Below are 22,477 nucleotides of genomic sequence, written 5' to 3' on the forward strand. Positions count from 1 at the left end.
CGCAAATTGGCAGTCCACACTTTGTGTGTTTTGACTGAGTGGCTATGGCGTAATCTCAATAAACTTCTGCTAGAAATTCTGTGCTTTGCGCCAGTTTCTTGAAATAAGTAAAGACCTGCAGCAAAACGCAATGCTGTTCCAGTTAGTAATATTTTTCTGCACTGTGAAAAAATGCAGTACAGAAAAGTATTAACTGGAGCAGTAATGCATGGCAAAATTTGTGTCCGTACTACTCGCAATAGCTGCTAAGTGCTAGCATAAGGTTACACTTTCGGGTACTGGCAATATTACGATTACGACATGTCCCATAAAAATAATACCTAAAGGTATTAGTAAAATTTTTTAGTGATCCTTATGTCTGCCGCTGCTATAAAGCTTTGTCAGTAAAGATTTTCATTTTTCCTGGAGCCATATATGTAAGGATTATTTTTCTTATATTCTAGTCTCTTCTATTTATTTCTTATCCTATGTCCAGCTGAGTGACTAATACCTGTGATAGCAAGAGCATGGCTTAATGCGGACACCAATGATGAAGGGCAAAAAAATGTAAACTGAAAAGAATCATTACATAATACAAGCCCTGTAATTTTTAATTTTTATTAATTTGAGAAAAAAATCACAAACACATTATATCTGATTCCAGAGGCCCAGAATGGCTAGTGTATCATCTAACAGAATATTTAGCCAACAACTCTTTAGATATCTGCCTTAAATAACAATTGTTTCTTGTGCACATTAGCACCATGCAATGCTAATACATAATTGTAAATAACGACCAAACTGCAATTTTAAAAATTTACAAAGTAATGCTTGTGAATTGACTTAACACTTAAAGTAAAGTAAAAACATTTGACATGCACCTTGGCAAAGACGTTTGAATACCCTATGAATACAAATCGCTGAGCAACATAAGAACAAGGTGAAAGCAACGTTTGGACAAATGGACTTGTCTTCTGAAGGCCTTAAAATAGACAAGTCCACTTGCTGAAACGTTGGCTCCGGCTTTCACTTTGTTCTCATTTTGCTCATCATCTTGAATTTTCATCTCCTGCATTCCCCGTGTTTTCCATGAATACAAATGCAACTTTCACACTTAACATCAGTGGCTGCACACCACCAGTTATTAGAATAGCATTTTAGTTCCAGATCCCCACACATGGAACATGAGAAGCGAAGCTTTCATGAGACACTATGGTTTTGCACCACAGCAATCGCCTGCCTGCCACTGATGACGGCAAGACACTGAGGCCCCCACCATGTGACCCCCATGATCGTGCCTTATACTATCTCTGGAATTAGGCCCTTTTAGTGAGCTGATCCTGGAGATAGTGAAACAGTAAACTGCACTTTATTTGGTGAAAGACTGACCAAGCAGATGTGCCAAACTCAAAGCCTTTGGATAGTAGGCATAATAAGGTTTGCTCTATTAAATGGAAATTGTGCTCTTGATGACATATATTTGTCGCAAAGAGGACACTTAAGTAACATTTGTTTTATCACTACATAGCAATGTAAAAAGCAACGCCAGCAGCCAGGACACCTGTAAGGGTAGTAAAGATGGTAGTGCTGTCCTGTGTGAGAGCTATTTGCAAGACAGTAGTCGCAGCCATGGTCAGGAAAGTACAGGAGGGTTCACAAGGAAAGCTTCGCTTTAAGGCATGTTCATGTGAGAGATCTCGCTCACATATACATAAACAACTGCTTTTTATTAGTGCATAAGATTTGTTTCAGCCTTGAAAGCCTTATCACGATGATTTGTGTACGAGACACAAAGCAGGAGATAAAATGTGGGTTACATGTAGTGCTACTACATCGGAAAAAATTACTTGCCTGCTTCATCATCATCATCAGATGCTTCAAGGACATCACAGCAACATGTGGTATAACAGATAATGCTCAGAAAGCCCAATGGGAGTCCAAACAGGACGGCAGTTAAGACAGGGTTTCCTCGCCACATTCCCTAGGAAAGGTAAAAGATGTTGCACATTTCAAAAAGTGAACAGCACACAGCAAAGCCTGTCTATCCGCAAAATGTTTCCCACTAAGAAAAAGATCTCCAATTCATGAGCAGATTGTAAAGTTACTTGAATTGTGTAAGTCCGCTTTTGGTGTGAATCAATATACAAAAAATATTTGCAGATCTAAGCAGCTCCTAGTGGCTTAAATTTGCGACTAGAAGTTGATGAGCTAATGACATGCAACCAGGGCATACAGCAAACACAAAGAGGGCAAGCCCAGGAACTCTTCAATAGAACACACATGCTGAGTAGGCGAGAAGAGACAGTGCAAGAGGTTATGGGATGTATCAGTTTTTCTGCGCACCTCATGCAGTGCATCTTGATGAAGTGAATTTTTCTTTCTTGAAACATATACTTCAGCAGTCCTTGGCCACAGTGGCAGACTTCGTGGATGCTTAAATGAGAATGCGTTGCCGCTTTTTTTTTTCTTTTTTTTGTCTACATGCATTATCTAACAGACAGTGAGATGAACCGACCACCCAAGCATCATGAGCGTTGGTGTGGGTGGCAAGGCCGACCTCCAGACTCAATCTGCATCCACTATGGAGGTACAGTGAAACCTCGTTAAACCGTAGTCGGCCGGAGCTCGGAAAAAGTACGTACTAAACGGTAGTACAGTAAAACCTCGTTAAACCGTACCCGCTTAAACAGTAGTTTCGGTTTAAAAGTAGTAAAGTCAATTCCCCGACTCAGCGGCCATTGAACATAATGTATTTTGTATCCGCATAAACCGTACCAGCTTATTGCGTACGCATCGGTTAAAACGTAGCGTTTCCACTTTTCGTCGCGCAAACACGGCGGTGCGTCGTCTCCATCGGGCGGCCCGGCAGAACAACAAGCCTCAGAGATCGGTATAACGGCCTCCAAGCGCCCTGTGCGTTTGCACGTGAAGCCGCATCAACATCAACATCATTTCGACACCGCATGGACACCGTACCGGAGAGCGTTGTGGCGTCGTGCAAGCGAGGACTCGCGTCATGCCGAAGCTAGGATAAAAAAGACGCCGGGTGCTCAGCATAGAAGAAAAATTAGACATCGTCCGTGCTACCGAACGTGACACGGAAGTCGGCGCTGGCCCGCGATATGGATCTGCTGTTGACTACAGTGTGTGGCATTTGGAATGCGAAGTTGCTCGGCAGCGCTGCTGCGACCGCGAAGAGATATGTCGGCTACGAGGTTCGACTTTTCACCATCGTTGCCGCTGTTGTTTCCGAAGTGTCAACTAGCGACAGTGATGAGGACGACACGGAAAGAGACAGCACGGGCTATTCAGGCCCGACAGTGGCAGAAGCTGCGCGTTACGTCAGCCTCATGAATGCGATCGTCGCAAGGAGAACAGGGGCACGATAACGTAACTATTCCAAACGAAAAGTTTTCCGAACTCCGGCACCCGGCAGTGAAAAAGGCGCCCCGGGACTTATGCAGCACTACTGCGCGCGTGCACGGAGAATACGTAACGCCAACGAGGAATCTGCCGTGCGAGTGTTTGCCGAGAGGAGGGGGGCTGGCTGAGAAGCTGGCACGCAGCTTCAGTAAGTTTGAGGCCGCTGTCGTCGTGCTAGGCCGCCGCAATATCAAACGAAAATAACATTTACGTCCCGCGAAGTGAATAAATACTGCATGTTTTTCCCCTTTCATGGCACTCTCTCTGAGTTCCGTTTTTGACAGATAAGTGGGCGATCTCATGCTATTTCGCTTAAACAGTACTACCGTTTAGTACGTACTTTTTCCGAGCTCCGGCTGACTACGGTTTAACGAGGTTTCACTGTACTATTTAAGCGAAATAGCATGAGATCGCCCACTTACCTGTCGAAAACGGAACTCAGAAAGAGTGCGATGAAAGGGGAAAAAACATGCAGTATTTATTCACATCGCAGGACGTAAGTGTTATTTTCGTTTGATGTCGCGGCGGCCTAGCACGACGACAGCGGCCTCAAACTTACTGAAGCTGCGTGCCAGCTTCTCAGCCAGCCCCTCTCCTCTCGGCAAACACTCACACGGCAGATTCCTCGTTGGCGTTACGTATTCTCCGTGCACGCGCGCAGTAGTGCTGCATAAGTCTCGGGGCGCCTTTTCCATTGCCGGGTGCCGGAGTTCGGAAAACTTTTCGTTTGGAATAGTTACGTTATCGCGCCCCTGTTCTCCTTGCGACGATCGCATTCATGAGGCTGACGTAACGCGCAGCTTCTGCCACTGTCGGGCCTGAATAGCCCGTGCTGTCGCTTTCCATGTCGTCCTCATCACTGTCGCTAGTTGGCACTTCGGCAACAACAGCGGCAACGATGGTGAAAAGTCAAACCTTGTAGCCGACATCTCTTCGCGGTCGCAGCAGCGCTGCCGAGCAACTTCGCATTCCAAATGCCACACACTGTAGTGAACAGCAGATCCATGTCGCGGGCCAGTGCCGACGTCTTCGTGTCACGTTCGGTAGCACGGACGATGCCTAATTTTTCTTCTATGCTGAGCACCCGGCGTCTTTTTTTATCCTAGCTTCGGCATGACGCGAGTCCTCGCTTGCACGACACCACAACGCTTTCTGGCACGGCGTCCATGCGGCGTCGAAATGATGTTGATGTTGATGCGGCTTCACATGCAAACGCACAGGGCGCTTGGAGGCCGTTGTACGGATCTCTGAGGCTTGTTGTTCAGCTGGGCCGCCCGATGGAGACGACGCACCGCCGTGTTTGCGCGACGAAAAGTGGAAACGCTACGTTTTAACCGATGCGTACGCAATAAGCTGGTACGGTTTATGCGGATACAAAATACATTATGTTCAATGGCCGCTGAGTCGGGGAATTGACTTTACTACTTTTAAACCGAAACTACTGTTTAAGCGGGTACGGTTTAACGAGGTTTTACTGTACTGTTATGATATGGCTGTGTTACATATATTACACTCACAGACCCATTTCTTCAGCTTGTTACTGCTATTGCAGCAAAACCCAAGATGGGGTGGTATTACATAAAGAAGGCAGGGGCTGTATTCTAGGTCAATCACTTTCAGGGATATCACTTTCAGCAAGCACAAACTGACAACTGACTGATCCAGTGAGCAGAATGCTCATCGCTCCAGTAAGATGCTGTGCCAAATGTCACTACATGCAAAATTGAAAGTAACCTTGAAAGTGACTGAGAATATGGCCCCTGAAGAATGAATAGGGCCATCCCCTACCACTGAAATCTGTCCCTCTCAAGTGGATAACTGAACCATTTCATTACAAAGGGAAGTCACCAGCACTTAGTATTCCAAGGTGGTCTCCTTCCCAAGGACTGAGTGAGCCAAGTGAATGCTCAGCAATCTGACAATTAGCATAATCAGCATGACATGGCTGATGGCCACTGTGAAATCCACGCATTCAACCATCCAACCATAACATACGGCAAAAAATCATGCAACATTTTTTTTAATGATTACGAACATGCAAGCAGAGTAGAAGAATGGGGCAGTGTATAAAAAATAATGGTGACAAGCATTAGCTATAAGGATGGACAGCCATGTCTTCCATTCAAAATTATTACATATTTTCATTTAGCGGCAAATGAATAAAAGAAGCAACTTTGAATACAGTCCCTGACAGATAATTTGGACATGAATATTTCGGACCTGCTTGATTATTCAGACAGCTTCACGGCATCACTCCTCGCTGCACAGAAATAACATGTAAGCATAACTAATACTTAGGACATCCTACTTAAATGCTGTTAAAGAATTTAAACTCCACGTAGCATGACTGCATGCTAATTCTACTACTGAGATGAGCAGAAAGAGTAATGTGGAAAGCGTCCCCTGGGGAGACAGATGAGTGCACCCTTCCTCTAGCCCGGCTGTGGCTGCGCATGACTGCCTGCATGGTCGAGTGCACATGCAGCCCAGGCACCCTATATTGAAAGTAACCTCTGGTGGGTGCAAAATCTAGGTGAGCAGGGATGGCTGGCGGCTTCATATGCAGTCTTATGTTTAGTGTTGGAGGTCACATAATCTAAAGTTTCAAAGACGCATTGAAGTGAGAGGCAGCATGAAGCAGTCTCTTCCCTCTGCTTCCACTCAACATCACACCAGCGCCATGTCAGCAAGTGTTTGCGGTCGTCGAGCGAGATCTGTTCATATTTGCCTGTGTGTGCGTGACACCATGCTTGTTAACTTAATTAGTAAGCAAATGCTTACTGCAATTTACAGGCAATAAAACTATGAACCTTACTTTAGGTAGCTGCCTATGCTATAGCTAACAGCGCTCCACTTTCAGGTGCAAGTGCAACTGCATTTTTAAGGCAAAAGCCTTAAGTGGCTCATGGGTAGAAAAAGTCGTTGTCCAGCATTATCGAAAAATTGACTGTCCGACGTTGCGGTACCAAAAGAGTGTTGTGTCAGGTTTTCGTAATCGACTTCCTGTTGGAACCAGTAGTCCTTGCACCGCCCTAAAAAGAGTCCACGCATGTCTCCTTGTGTGCTACTCAGCGCTTCGATGCATCACGGCCGGTATGTCATTTCATTATCGGCCCGTCCCCTCCAGCCCCTACGTCAGCGACTGCCAACACTATACACACGCTTTTATTTTCGAAAGTATGGCTTTCAGATTGCAGAACATCCCAGTCCATTCGCACTTACATGTAAGCGTGCAAGCCCGAATGAAATGCGTTCAACGCGGATCCGCGAATTGCACAGCGACTAATCTTGCGTGCCCCCGCCGCATTGGGAGGGGGGGGGGGGGGTCATTCCTTGAAGTGCGAATGTGGTGGTGGTTTTGTTTAATTCAACTTCAATGTAAAGATCGGTCCAACTGGAGGTTAGGGTCGAATTCGTTTTGGCAGCTTGCAAAATTCTAAAATGCCGTTCGCAGAAAGCTCTCATCCACAAGAAAGCAAGCCTGGCGGCTCAGCATCTCCAGTTCGGCATCCCACGCTAGCGCCACTCAGTGAAAAGACTGCGGGTCATCCAAGCTTTCTTGTGGAATGCGTATTGGATCAGGAGACCTTTTGTGTTCTTGAAGCAGAGTGGCGATCTGCTCTTGTCGATAACTAACAGCCGCAGCCTGCACGAGTAATCCATATGCACAGCAAGCAAAACTGAAGACACCGTGCTCATTTTTTCTCCATGGCATGTACTGCCCATCGCGCTCAATCCATTGTTTGATAACATATGCCAAAACAGTACCGTTTCAACTGTCAGCATTAAATATTTCAGACAATGTGAGAAGTGATCGCGTGTCCGTCAGGAGAAGCATGCTTGCAGGGGTGCAGTGCAGCATACAATACAGTTGAACCCACTTGTAATGGTACCCACTTTTAACAACATATTGGTTATGACAATGAGAAGCTGCTGTGCCGTCAACTTCTGTGTGTTTTCTATGGTGAAATAACCCACTTACTCCAATGACCCCATGCCGCATTATCACTTATAAGTCTGGCTGCTGGGTTCCGATGCCGAAAGGTAATGGAATGCGAAATCCTTGAAAAAAAGAAAAACGTAAATTTAAGCTGCTGCACCCTCGAAATACAATAGAACCTGTTTTCCAGCTTTCTCTGCCTCGCCAGCCTCGCGTGCCTTTCTCCCGTCGCCCTTCCACCCCTCCAGACACGAATGGGCTGCATCCATAGCTCTATGCTACGACACCCTCTGAAACACGAATGGAATGGGCCAACTGTGCTGACAGCGCTGCTCCCTGATTCCTCACTGGCCCCTCATTCTGCCCAATTCTGCCAACAAATTAAGTTGCTCGTGCTCGTGTTTGTTGGTTGCATCAAAGTCGTTCCTAGGCACGATGTTTCTCCGCCTTGTTTCATTCCCCGCCGAAACGGAAGATGGCCGATTCGCCCTGCTGATCACTGGCAGTGCAGGATGCTATAGATGTGGAAACTATGTGCAGTATCGCGAAGGACTACATAGACAGTAAAGAAGTGTGTGACTTGATGAAGACGTACGGACTATCGCAACTGACAGTGCTGACAATGATTTGTTCGGCAGAGACGTTAAAGAAAACTGCTCAGTAGACAACGGGCGCAAACACATTCAATAAGGTGCCTATAAGGAGGTGGAAGAGGCCCCCTACGAGTGGTTTTTCGGTGCTCGTACCATGAACTTGCCTATCACCGGGCTAATTCTGGTCACTCATCAACAATGTGGACTTCAAGCCAGGTGGCGGCTGGGTACAGTGCTTCAACGAGGGGCACTGTACAAATTTACAAAGCCATCACCATTCCCTTTAGTGGAGATGAAGCATAAGCAGGTGGAGGAAATACTGCCCCCCATTCTTAATAACTACATTGACACCGACATATATAATGGCAACAAAACAGGACTATTCTTCCAGACATTGCTGCCTAAGATGCATGCACTCAACCCTCTTAAAAAAGTTTACACCCTTTGGGTCTGTCTTGCTCACATTTCCTTTCTTTATTGCTGCGAGCCCAGTACTTCCAAGTCAGTAACGGCTTGCGCATTATCAGCGTGACACAGCATTTTTGACAGGAAAAAAGTGAGTGCTGAGTCTTCAAGGAAGGAAACACAAGCAAGGCAGATTATGATTATTCTTGAGGGACAAGATAAGCCCCAAAGGGTGTAAACTTTTGTAAGAATGAAAGTAGACATGTGTAAAGGCGGCAAAAACAGCAAGCTGCACCTCACTGCATTTTTGTGTGCCAGACATGGACGGGAGCAACAAGTGCTCTGCATTTGTCATTGGGAAATAAAAAAATCCCAGCTGCTTCCGCAGAGCTACCAGGATACTGGTACGCTACCGCCACAACCGCAAGGCATGGATGATGCGAGAACTTTTTCATAAGTGGCTCTTGGAGTTTAATCAACATATTGAGCGATCTAAGAGGAAGATGGTGCTCATCCTAGATAATTGTGGTGCCCACCACTCCATGTCTACACTCTCAAATGTGGAAGTTTTTTTCCTGTCACCGAACATGGCAGCAGGCTTGTAGACCATGGACGCTTGCGTGATTACCAATTTTAAGATCATGTATCATCACCGTGCACTGAACAAGTTAAGTCTTTTTGATGGACATGGCCACGTGGACAAGTACAGAGCAAGCAGACATGAAGATCAAACTATTGAAGATCAACCGCTAGCAACACGTCGAAAAATTTCCCGCCTTTCATTTTTTCATAAGCTGTATCACCACCCTACACTTCATCCAAGATTCATGTCACTACCATATTACTTATCTCACTGTACTGATCATCATCATAAAGTTAGAATTGGTGCATGTAACACGACACACTTTTTACACTAATTTTTGCCACGTAGGTCGAAAGATTGGAATGAACTTCCTTCTGACATTGTTTCCATTAATAACAATGATCATTCTCGAAAAGCACTAGCTAACAATGTACAATAGCAAACATTTGTATGAACTGCTCTTGGTGTTTTCCTTTTTCTTGTTTAATGTTACTTTTATATGTCATGTTCTATTACTGCATTTATCATACTTTCAGCTAACATTGTATAATTAGAAAATATTGTGTATAAGCTCATGATTTATTTCCTTCTTATTTGTTGTATAACCTACTCCCCTCTCTAATGCCGAAAGGCCCTGAGGGTAAATAAATAAATAAATAAATAAATAAAAAAATAAATATTGATGGCCGTGCAGCTTGTCTTTGATGCATGGTCCAAAGTAAGCGCTTCTACGGTGCCGAACTGTTTTAGAAAAGCCTACTTTTTCCAGGGTAGCAGCGACTTATACGAAGCCTGAGAACCTCCCACCGGTGAAGTCATGCCTGAATTTTGGTCTGCAGTCGACGAGAATGCTTCAGGACTCAGCGAGTTTCTACATGCGAACAACGCATTAGAAACATCAGAACTTCTAACCGATGAGGCGATCGTCACGAACATGCTTGCATTGGATAGCAACCACAGCAGCAATGATGCGGTAGGGCAGGTTGCCTCAACGTTGTCCTCACAGGAGGCCCTGCATATGGTTCAGTACCTTCAGGGCTTCATTTTTGCGAAAGATCTTCAGTTGCACTAAGAGGAGCACCTGGATGCCTTGGAGAAGGATGTCAGCAAGCTTCATACAAAGCTAGCAAGGAGGACAGACATGGGGTTTCCTCGTGCGAGCCAGTGAGAAGTTTGTGGCAAGATGCTTGCGGCGACCTCACCCCAGCGTTTCATCTAGATTGCTCAAGCTGAGAGGCTGCCACAGCAACCTTCTCACATTTTTTAAAAGGCCCCTTGTGGGGCCACCAAAGCGATGCCTCAGCGGAACTCATTTGTCCCTTGCAGCACCTGACCCCTCTTTGCAGCTGTTATAGCAGTTGTGGCTGTGACTTGTTACACGCCATCAGAAGGCAGAGGAAGCAGAGTTAAATAGTTAAACAAGTCAACACAATCAGCAGGCGGACAGAGGAAGGTGTTGGGGAGGAGCACTGGCCCCCTCGCTATTACAGTCGCCGACCGTTTATTCGGACCTCACGGGGACTGCCAAAATGTCCGAATAAACAGGTGTCCGAAAAAGCAGATTAAGAAAAAAAAAGAAATCCTTTATTTCCACGCGTTTATTCGGGCTCGGCAGTAGGCTTGGAAGAAATCGTGAATGCGCCATTGCATGCTGTTCCGTTTACGCGCAATCAGATAAGCCTGAATCTCGGAGAGGGTCGTACGGTCACTATTAGCGGCTGAAAGCACAGTCACTGCTTGTACACGCTCCGCATGCGACGGCAGCGTAGCATATGGTGCGTCATCTCCGGCAGTGCAGCAGAAACCTGACGAATGATCTTGCCGTCGTCGAGTTCTGCGCATGTCAATACAGCAGTGTCAGCACCTATGAAACTGTCAAATGAGACGGTGTCTGGAATCGCAATGCAACCACTGCGCAGGTCTCGGCAGAACATTTTCCACGTCAGTAGGGAGCACATCAGAAAGCGACAAATCTTAGGCCTCCCAGCAACCACTTGCCGGCATTCCCCAGCGCAGTCTGCGCGGGCACTGTCGGCGCCATTAGAACTTTGACGCGATGTTTACGTATGCCGCGTTGGCTCACCGAAACCTCGACACAGCACACAAAGCAAACACCACCGTGCCGACACAAGTCGCACAAACGAAAAACGCGGCCTGCTTGCAGCATCAGCGAAGAAACAAATCAGCTGCTGGATTGTCTTGACATGGCTTACTAAGCTGAAACCGGAACTGCTGCAGAGCCACTCTATCTAACCAGGCAGAAACGATGATGATGAGAGGGGATTTCCAGTAGCGCCACTTCGTGGGGCAGCAAGGAAGCTCCGTTCAAAACAAAAATGGCGTTCAGCAAGTCGAACCATGCACCGGTCAGAGTCGGTGCATGGTGCTCTCGACCGAGTTGGCTCAAGGAGTGTCCGAAAAATCAGGCGAGAGGTTGCAAGGTGTCCGAACTTTCGGCAGTTGTTATACATTATGGTCTATGGGGAGAACGGCGGTGCCGCGAGGCTGACCGAATAATCGGGCATGTCCGAATTTTCGGAGTCCGGAAAATCAGTCGGCGACTGTATAGTTTTCTCAGAAAAGCTCTGTCATCCCCCATTTTCCTTTTTTTTTTATGTAACCCGGTTACAACAATTATTGGCTATAACAATGGAATTTTCTTGGCACTTGAATGAAGGGAGTGAATGGGAGTTCGGTGTACACATAGTACATAGGTATACTTTTGCATGGAATTTTCAAGGGGATTTCAGAACTGTTCATATAGACAATAATCGATATGTCCAAGTTCGATATATCAGGGATCAACTATACATTGCAAGAAATAAGAAAAAAGAATTAAAGTAGAATGCTTAAGCTATCTACAAGGCAGTGCCACAAGCTGGCAATCTTTTGTTATGACAAACACTAATCACCAATACATGTGTGCGAAAAAGAAAAGTTACTTTGTATGTTATGCTCTGATGTAACTTATGTACTTGGGTATTTTATAGGGCTGCTCACTATGCAGTGTAAGTATATGATATACTACATGAGAATACAATATAATATACTCAGCACATACTCACCGCTAATGCAGTCTTGGCTTCAAAGTATGCACGGTACAGCCTGTAAGGAAAGCTGTCTCCCCCATATGGCTGTCAAAACAAAACAGAAAGAGAGAGAGAGACAAAAAAAATCAAGCTCTACTGTTTATGGGTGTCAAAACATTTGTGTGTGACAATTATTTTGCAGCGCTAGCCATGTCACCACTGCTATTTTTGTATGCATCACAGGCAATCACCCTAGATTTCTGTCAGCCAAGAAGCCTCCAGTGGTTTCGCTAAATGATGACATAAAATTCAAGTAGCAATTGACATACTTTTTCATCTGTACTGTGTTGGTGGCCAGGATTAGAAGAAAATTCACACTATGGTGCCTTGCCAATTTTAATATCATACTGGACTTGAAAGCACTGTTGCAATGTTACTTACAGTCATATCATAAGTCAACAAACACTGACACCAAGGACAACAAAGGGGAAATTACTTGTGCTTAATAAATGAAATAAAGAAACGATAAACTAATGGAAATGAAAGTGGATGAAAAAACAACTTGCCGCAGGGGGGGGTCCATACCCACAACCTTCCCATTTCACGTGCGATGCTCTACCAATTGAGCTACCGCGGCGCCGTTTCCCCATCCACTTTCTTGGGTATTTATGTTTCCTAGTAGAATCCTGGGAGTGTTAGCCAGCGCCCCCACTCGCAGACCTTGGCGGCGGATGTAGAACATCCTTTCTGCCGCAGGCGTCACGAGAACTGATCTTTTGGGTGAAGGCAACCGGTCAATAAACCCACACATGCTACCTGAAAGCATCAATGTTGCCGGATTCGAGTGTATTAAACATAACAAAGGACATTGACATGACAAAAATATGTGACGCGCCTTTGTTGCTGTTAGCTTATGACATAAAATAGCTCCATTTTGAATCAGCTCTCATAATGAAAGTGGTGTGTCATTTTGCGACAATGGTGATGACGTTGACTACAACAGTATGCTGTTGCCAACAAGGCAAAGTGGTTTCGCATACAATTAATGCCATGCAGGCAATTTTTGGACCCACCTCCTTGGAAAGAAGGTGCACATTAGAATAGGATGAGTACGTAATCATTCATTAGCAGCTGCTGTTTGCACTTCAAACTCTGCCAAAGGGAGGCTGAAAATCGACATCTTAAGTGGGAGATGGCATGTCTTCGATGAATCTACTGTTTCCTAGCGCCAAGAAAACAAAAGATTGTGGGAGGGGGACAGAAGTTTGCTATACTAGGCACACACCTACACAAAAACGCTGCCAGGCATGGTTTTGACAAAGCCTGGAAAAATATTGCAGTTCACTCATTACCTATCATCTCCATGTACAAATATTTAGGTTCAAGCAAGTTTACTCATTTCCTTGAAAAAAGATGAAGTACCATATTTACTCGAATCTAATGGGTACCTTTTTCCGATACAACGGATCCGAAAATTACATGCGCGTTGCAATCGAGTATAGCCCTAAATCCACATTACCATATTGCCATCAGCATTCGAAAAATGGCTGCCTCGTATGCGCTTCTATGGCTGCCGTAGCTTCCTCCATGTGCATACCTCCATGTTGTACGTGTAACCAGGCATTGGTGTAACCTCGTCTACCGCCTGTCTTCCCGTTTTCTGCATTTATTCAATCAGCACAGAAGCACCGACTGCGAAGACACGCTGAGTCTACCGTGATGCCGCATTTAAAAGGAAAGTTATCATGTGTGCGGAGACGGACGGAAATCGGGCTGCATCACGGGCATTCGGAATTCCCGAAACTTGCGTGTGGGTCTCGTGCAAACAGAAGGAGAATATTTTCACCAGCAAAGCAACAAGGAAGGGTTTCAAAGGACTGAAGCAGGGCCACTTCGCCGAAATAGAAGAGCTGCTCGCGGAATACGTACAAGAGCAGCGAGCGGCATAGCGGCCTGTGACGACAGATCAGCTCAAAGTACGGGCGATGCAGTTAGCCCTACAGAAAGGGTGAATGTGGAGTGACTTCAAAGCGAACAGCTGCTGGCTATCAAATTTTATGAAAAGACAAGGCCTTTCTCTTCGAAGGCGGACAGGGATTTGCCAAAAATTGCCCAAAGAGTACGAAGAGAAATTGCACAGTTTTCAGCGGTACATTTTGAAGTTGCGCCTTAGAAACGGCTACCACTTTGGAGAGATTGGAAATGCTGATCAGATGCCGCTCTACTTTCACATGCCCACCACCATAACCGTTGAAAAGAAGGGGGTGAAGCAAGTGCGCATTTTGTCTTCCAGGCACGAAAAAACTACAGTCACCGCAACGCTTTGTTGCACTGCGGATGGGCACAAGCTGCACCCATATCTTATCTTCAGACAGAAAACGCTCCCAAAAGGAATCGTGTTTCCAAGTGGCGCGATTGTGCGCACAACTGAAAACGGTTGCATGACCACGGACTTGGCCGCTGACTGGATTGATAACGTTTGGCGGAAGAGACCCGGCAGCAGTTTGGGTCTGCGTGGAAGGCTTGTGCGCAACGCGTTCAGGTGCCACCTTGACCAGTGCATCAAGAACAAGCTGGCTGCATGCAACACCGACTTTGTTGTGATACCCGGCGGCATGGCATCGCAGCTCCAGCCGCTCGATATTTGTCTGAAGCCAGTGAAAGATAAATTTCGGGTGCTCTACACCAAATGGCTTGTCAGTGGCTGCCATGAATTGACGTCCGCCAATAAAATGAAGCATCCCTCGCTGCAGGACTTTGCTGGATGGGTGAAACATACATGGTGCATGATCCCGTCTGCCGTGGTCAACAAGGCCTTTAAAAAGTGCGGGATTTCGAATGCCATGGATGGCACCGGGGATGAAATGCTTTGGTCTGTTGATAGTGATAAGGAGTTGTCTGATAGCGATGACGAGTGATATCTATTGCCCCACGCGACTCGTACCGGCGCAGTGAAAAATCTTGGCAACAAGGTACGCCGCTTCCATTTGTGTTATTATTCATCACAACTTTAGTGCATTGGGAATAAATCTGCTTTTTCCAAATGATAGAAAATAGCATTTCTATATGAAAGCACGAGGTGCGCAGTAATCTACACGGGTGAGCGTTAGAATTGAGGGTTTTTTTTCTTTTTAGTTTTTGGTCACGGAAAATGGGTGCGCGTTACAAACGAGTAAATACGGTACTATGTATTCAAAAGGTTTTGTAAAGGTACTACAAATAAGTGCAGGCTTTTGAATTTCTGGTCAGTGGAGAGCCACAAGATGGAAAAGCCATGGGGCGCATGCAAGGCAGACGTACCACAGCAGAGCCATCCATAATGGTATTCAGCAGCTCCAGCACTGCCTGTGGTGACGGGGGCTGCTCGCGCGAGTGGCCCTCGGGCAAGTAGTACTGGTATGTCTCAGGCTGAATCACCAGGAGACTAGGGACTGGCAGGTGCATCATGGCCACAGAATTGGCAATCTCAGGCGTCCCAACCCAGCCAAATACAAAGTGCCTGTGAAGCCAACATACACAGCGAAAGAGGAATAACTAAGTATGAGAAATTCCCTTTGAAATCCCCACAGAGATTCATAGTACAGTACATGCAGTAATGGACATAACAAAGTAATGGATATAACAAAGTAATTCTGTCTTCCCCGACAACTTCCGTTAAAATGAAGTTTTACTGTATTGGCTACAGTACTGAGTAAGCACATGCACATCACAAGAAGACTCAATGTGACCCGAAATGCAGCAAAAAATATGACACTTGCTTCTCCATGGAAAGCTCGAAAACACGTCAGTGAAGTAAACACATGCTGAACTCTTATCCCACAAGGACTATAAATGCCTAAGTGAAGCTGATTCTCGCTCAAATTTTAAGCACAATCAGCGTGTGGTGCCACTGCAAGTTCTAGGCAACGCTTTCAATACATTTCTCCTTAATTCTCTTGCAACAGCACGGAATGCCCTAACTTTCTTGATATCGGTAGACAGATGTGAAGAATCTGCATTGGATTCATAGGGCCTCAACAATTTCAAGCATTTACGCAGAGGCATCACCACTGTATCACAGCCGCCTATAAATAAAGGTCTGCAAACTAGACACGAGTAGAATGATGTACCATGAGCACTCACATCAGCACCATCACATGTGAACAGTTGCGCACTAACTCTCCCTACAAGCCGGATTTCCTCAATGTAGCAGCATGCATGACATGAGTGCCATCACATGTGAACACCTCACGAGCATAACAAACTCACCAAGTGACAAATATGAAAAACCCAATTTACTACCTGGTAACATCTTTAAATAGTAAAGGTGGCCCAATATTATTCAGCTAGCACTAAGGATACCCAAAGTAGGAAGTTGCCTTTCACTATGCATTTTGAAAAATGTAAAAAGCAGTCAGTGTAAATGAAGCTTTATAAAAAAAAATACAATACAGCTAATCTGGAATACCTTATATAAATAATTATGGACAAGAACATTGCTTCAATATGTATGACTCAAATTCTTGGCTATACTTTTTTCTTGGCCAATACCAAACAGCTGTGCACCCTTGACCTACTTGACATTGCTTTTAACTAGGGTTGTGCAAATACTTGAACACCCAATTTTTATTCAAATAGAGAACATTCCAATAATTCAATTCGCGAATCAAATATGTAACATCCCATATTTTGAATATTCGATTTTTCAAATATCGATACCTTCGGTGAATCACCCGGCCGCGGTCGGTGCCTTAATGCGCACATCATTCTCACGGCACGCGATCTCTATTAGTACAAGTTTCACCCAGGTCGATGATAGCGTTCAAAACGATTAACACAATGTGAACAGAGGGAACAACAGCAGTGCGTATGGAAAGCACGAAAGTATGTATGTTCAAATATTGGTCTGATTAGCCACCGGAAGACACGCTGATTGCATCATATACGCGAGTTCAGTGTTCATGCACGCAGGTTCACACAGCGAGAGCTCTGTACTCACATGCGACCACACAGACGAACTTGGCACATGTGCTCACGGTATTTGCCAGCTGGTCGATCTCAAACCCAAACGGCACTTCAATGGCCGTCACTCTAACCCATACGCGCGATTTCGCGACCGATCAGTGATAGGGAATCCGTAGGAACATATTAGTGACAAGCTTTCCCCAACGGTTTGCGGCCCATTATCACAATGGCCAGTGGAGAATTTTTTGTCCTGGCCACACCATTGGCCACACTGTCTAGCACATTAGGCCTAATTGGAGATTCGTTCTCGGTTGTTGGCGACTAAAGTTAGGGTCACTGAAGCAATGCATATCTATCCACAGTGGTCGCACGACCCTGAGAAAGCCGACAAAAGCAAGTGCACAGGATGACCGTTGCATGTTCATGGCGGCAATCTTTGCGAAATACCATACGGTGGCCCCTCATTCTGAACCCCGTTCGCAGGCACACACAAGTCTCTTTCTGTAGCTTCAAGCGACCCATCACAAGACTAGCTTTGGATTTACATGGTGGGCCCGAAAATATGCGGCAGCGTGCTGACCCCCAGCTGCAGATGCATTTACACAAACAGTAGATAGAAGCAAACGCAAAATTCACTGACGATTACGCTCCCTAATGCAAAATTTGAGCACAGCTCTAAGATGTGTTTTCATTTCACTATATAATGGCTGGTGCAGACACTCTGTCTAATGTGGCAAGTTGCAAATGGAGCGAAGTGCAGTGTGACTGCCTCGCTAATCTGGAGATTGCAAGAGCTAGTGCGTGGGTGATGCGTGGGTGACACGTGCGCGCAATTCACAGCAGTAGCCGCCGACAGACCTCCCAGACAATGGCCGTTACTCTGGTGCCATCTCATAGTCAGTGTCGCCACACTACGCTTTTCTTCTCACGCTTTCACTATACCCTCCTCCGCATTCCGCCTCATGGTTCCGCTGTACCCTACTCTCCGTTTTCCTCCTCGCATCTTGCATCCTCCATGCTGTTCCCCGTTCGCTTTCATCACTCGCTGTGCTCGTTCACTCGGTTACGTCGAGCTACAATGCCGAGGCACGCCGATGCTCGCCGCAGTAACAGGCACCTACTAAGAGGTGCACTCTGAAATTGAAAGGGCACTTAATTATCCCTACGTGGATGAATGCAAAAGCATTGCGACCACCGCACGATGCGATGGCGCGTGAAATTGCCGTGGGCCTCCCTGATTTAAGAGCCCCTTATCGTCGGCACCTACCACGGTCGACCCGTGACGCGCCGATGACCGTGCGGAGCGGTGCCGAATGACGTGATGCGCATTCCCAATTTTTTTCTGTCGCACAGATTGGTCTTACAACAAGCTGACGATAACCGAAAGAAAGCACCTGTCATAAATATGGAAAAAAAACTTCCCGTTTCCTGGAGGAAAACTGGAAAGCAATCTTTCTTAGGAATAGAAAATTGCAATTAAGCACAGTATGGTTCACTATAAAACTGAAAACCCCTGTGGCATTTAGGACAACTTCGCTATTTCTTCAGCTTCAGAGGGAAAAAGCACTCAATTCTATTTGACAGATATTCCATTGATAAAAGATATTTTCCCGGTTGCTTATACAAACTGAGTTGTTATCAGCGCAGGCTGTTACGCCTCCATCTGGCAATGAGCCTTCTTTGGACGTTTCCCCCTAGGCAGCCCCTTTCATTAGCGCCTCCCAGATGGCGACAGTGCCCGACACCGACTGCGACAGGCAAACAAGCACCCCAAATTGGCAGTGCGCATTCTTTGGGTGCTTCCCCCAAGGCTTTATCAGCGCTCGCCAGCCTGCCAATGGGGCCTGACAGACTGTCACGCACAAATAAATAAGCTCACTTAGAAGCAAAAACGTCCGCCGTTCCCCATGGAAGTGGTAACAAGAGTGAAGACGAGTCTCCTGACCCTGACAAAATGACTGTCACAGAGAGCAAGGAACCAGGTCGACAACTTTCATAGAAAGAGCATGAACACCCGTTTCCAGATTTCCTTGTCCTTGCTTCGAAGTCTGGATATCAGAGGCAGTGTTCTGTGAACAGTACAACCCCTCTGACTGGCTGCAACAAGGTCATCGTATTCCCTTGTGTAGGGAACTAGGGAAGAAGAACTGCTTTAAAAAGCAGACACCTTTGGTGTGTGGTGACGTGTCCTGATGTCTGCAGACGCGTGTTCCAACTAGAATCTGACTACTTGTCTCAATATGTAAATTATGTAAAATAAACCCCGTATCTTTCACTCATGCTCCCAGGCATACTCCCCCCTGTGCCTGAAGGATTCCTTGCCTAAATGCTACCCCAAGACCCAACAAGGCCTACTAATTTGGTTTTCTCTTTAATAAGAGTACAGCATACTATGCATCTAGATTCATATATACTTAAATTTCTCATAGCTAGCAGGGTTGTTGTTAAAGGCCAACTGCAACGAAATTTTTGCCCACGTAGAAAGCCCAATTTCAGACAATTTATACGTGCAACAGCCTCTGTGCAAAATCTTACGTTTTAGATACAGGTCACTGCATCACAAAGAACTCGCAAAAATAGATGTTTTTCATACTGAAACTTAAAAAATATGCCACCATTATCGCCAGGCAGAAGTGACATACAGTGAAGAATGTGGAGAACTGGTGCCTCTGCTGTCAGCTTTCCTTGCTTGTTCCGCATGCTAGCCACAGAGTTACTATACTGTGTTAGCTGCTTCATGTGCTATGACAGCGCTGTCGCATGCCCGTGATGTTTTTTAATGTGGAGTATTCTCCAAGTCCAGCCAATTTTCTCTATCTGATTGTTTACAATCAACAGCAGGGCCTCGATGCGTTCTGCTTCCCTTGAAGAAGAGCGCATTTTGGTGGCCAAGTTAAAGGTACGGTATAGTCCAGCTTAATGCAGACGCAATCCATGCATGGCGCTGTTATGCTAAATTGGCGAAAACTGGACGCTCTAGTCCAGTGTGGCTGGCGCTGAAATAGAACATGTTCTATTGCACGCTGGAGCAGCTGTAACAGGGTCCATTGCGCGCTAGCTTGGCTGGCCAGCAGCAAGCTGTTCAGGTCCACTGAAGCAAGCATGTTGCGTTTACACCTTCGACAAACAATGAAGCACTCACTCGCTGTGCACTTATTCGCTAGCGCCACGGCAACTGATCACCACGCTGCTCTGGGTAAAGTTTAAAACACAGGGCAAAATTTTAGCCATCTTAGCATCTCCTGCACGACGTATCAGACTTCAGCATGGCATGATGGAAGCACTGAACTCAGTGACCACTCAGATCGATCAGACAACTACTGCCATCTGTAGTAAAGGACGATAAGTAGCTGAGGCTTTGCATGGCCGGGCTAGAGGGGCTAGGAGGGGTCGGTGCTAAGTGTGCATAAACTCACAGCCTGACAGGCCAGACTGTGGCCATGATAAAGCTTCGCCCATTTCGCTATGGCGGCATTGGATTCCTGCATGGCTTGCTGCCGCATCGCGTTCTCCTTCGTGACAAATGCAGCATGTGGTTCCTGCTCATTTCTGGCACTGTGTCAGAAAGAATATTGTCTATCTACTTCGACGCGTCGGATGTAGAGACGCATGAAATATCTTGAAGATGATGCACTACCGGAAATGACTGCTCGAGAATATTGCCCTTGAATACAACTTAACTATAAGAGTTACCTTTGGTTTTCGTGCGTCATCGCAGCATATACAGTCAAATTTCGTTAATTCGAACATGCTTAATTCAAACTTTCAGTTCATTTGAACTGTTGCTGCGGTTCCAACAAAGTTACATGTATTCAAATGGGTGAAAAGGCCTGGTAATTTGAACACGCAAGCATTTGCGATGGTTAATTCGAACCTACTGCATTCCGACAATGCTCTCAGCAGCGTGCTAAATCACACGGTGGCGCCTTCTACCAGCATTCCTCCAACCCCACCATAGAGGAAGAGCTTAGGAGGGATTCTTCAACGCCACGCGCAAAGAAAAAAAAAAGAAAAACCATGGCGGAAATTTGTGCACAGGTATGTGCAGGCGCGCATCACCGATTACTTCTGTTAGTGTCACGGCACCGCCATGTATCTCCTAGAGTCAATGTATAAGAATGTCTGAAATTTCAGATGCAAAAAACCTTCGCCGTACGACTTTCCAGACTTTTTGCCATGACCGTAGGTCCGAAACAGCATTAATCGAAGCTACCACTGCCGCCATTTTGATTATCGTGCCACCTTGAGCCGGCGCTCTCACACGCAGATAGCCGCTGTTAGAAATGGCACTGACTCCACTTTTTTAATCCTCGCCAATGTCTTCAGAGCGCGGAAAGCACAGTGCATTGCATAATGCCAACTCCCGAAAGTCAATTTCACCCCGATACAGCAGTCTTACGCAGCGAAGCATACCAGGAGATTGAAGGGGCAACTGTTACAGGACATGGTATGTTTCCTATAATTATACACGTGTGCACCTGCCGTCTCTATATCACAGAACGAGCACCGATACGCCTGATGAATCAAGCAGTACTGGGTTTGATTGCAATTGAGAATGGTAGTGTACCTACGGTCAATGAGCACTAAATTCACAGCTTATTGATACAGTTTTCTTTTTGATTAGCAATTAGTTGCTTACTAAGGACAGCAAAGGGAGTGACAGTTTTAATTAAAATTAAATTATGGGTTTTACATGCCAAAGCCATGATGTGATTTATTATGAGGCACACTGTAGTGGGAGACACTAGATTAATTTTGACAACCTGAGGTTCTTCAACATGCACTGAAATCTAAGTATATGGGTGTCTTTGCATTTCAGCCCCATCAAAATGTGACTGCCATGGCCGGGATTTCATCCTGCAACCTCATGCTTAGCAGCGCAACACTTAAGCCACTAAGCAACCACACCAGGTGACAGTTTTGTTACAAGCTGCAATGAAATAAGTCAGCCAGCACTCACTGGCTAGAATCAAGTGTACTTGAATAGTGTCACTGTCATTGAATCAAGAATCGTTGTGTCAATGATCATTGAAAGTGCCATACTACAGAAGCAGTAAAGTGTTCTTTCCCTATGACATTGAGCCCAAGAGAGCGAAGTAGCATGTTAGTAATTAATGGGTTGCTAGGCACAACCATTCAGACGCAAATAATGTACTTTAATATTGACCACTGGTCATGTACCGGTTCATTAGAACTAATGGTCCTTTCTCACCCCACCCACATTTTATAAAAAATTATAACAGAGGTAGCTGCACATGCAATGTATATTAGAATTTGGGGTGTACGAATATTAAAATTCTCGAATATGAATCAAATATGAATACAGTTAAACCTTGATATAACGAACCTTAATATAGAAGTATTTAACTTTTCATAACCTCTTGTCCATAGAACACCATGTATTCTTTAAAAACCTCAATATAATGAAGTGTGTTTGTATGGGATTTTATAACAAAATTTCACTGCTCCTGTGAAGGAATACCGAGACAATAACTGGCAACTTCCACGGACGCAGATGGTCAAATGATCGAATTACACGCAGCTGCTTGCAAATGCACCTCTCGAATCAACCTGGGGCGAC

General features: G+C 45.6%; 1 protein-coding gene across 1 annotated transcript in view; it reads right to left on the reverse strand.

Annotated features, from left to right (window-relative positions):
- LOC135911819 (protein disulfide-isomerase TMX3-like) overlaps positions 1-22,477 on the reverse strand; it is a 52,973-nt gene that overhangs the window by 1,880 nt on the left and 28,616 nt on the right. The window contains exons 10-12 of the mRNA XM_065444157.1: positions 15,253-15,451; positions 11,989-12,057; positions 1,831-1,960 (exon numbers count right to left, since the gene is read on the reverse strand). Coding sequence (XP_065300229.1) covers positions 1,831-1,960; positions 11,989-12,057; positions 15,253-15,451 — 398 coding nt within the window. The remainder of the gene's footprint in view (positions 1-1,830; positions 1,961-11,988; positions 12,058-15,252; positions 15,452-22,477) is intronic.

This window comes from Dermacentor albipictus, chromosome 1, assembly GCF_038994185.2.
Source record: "Dermacentor albipictus isolate Rhodes 1998 colony chromosome 1, USDA_Dalb.pri_finalv2, whole genome shotgun sequence".
In the NCBI taxonomy this organism is placed as follows: Eukaryota; Metazoa; Arthropoda; class Arachnida; order Ixodida; family Ixodidae; genus Dermacentor; species Dermacentor albipictus.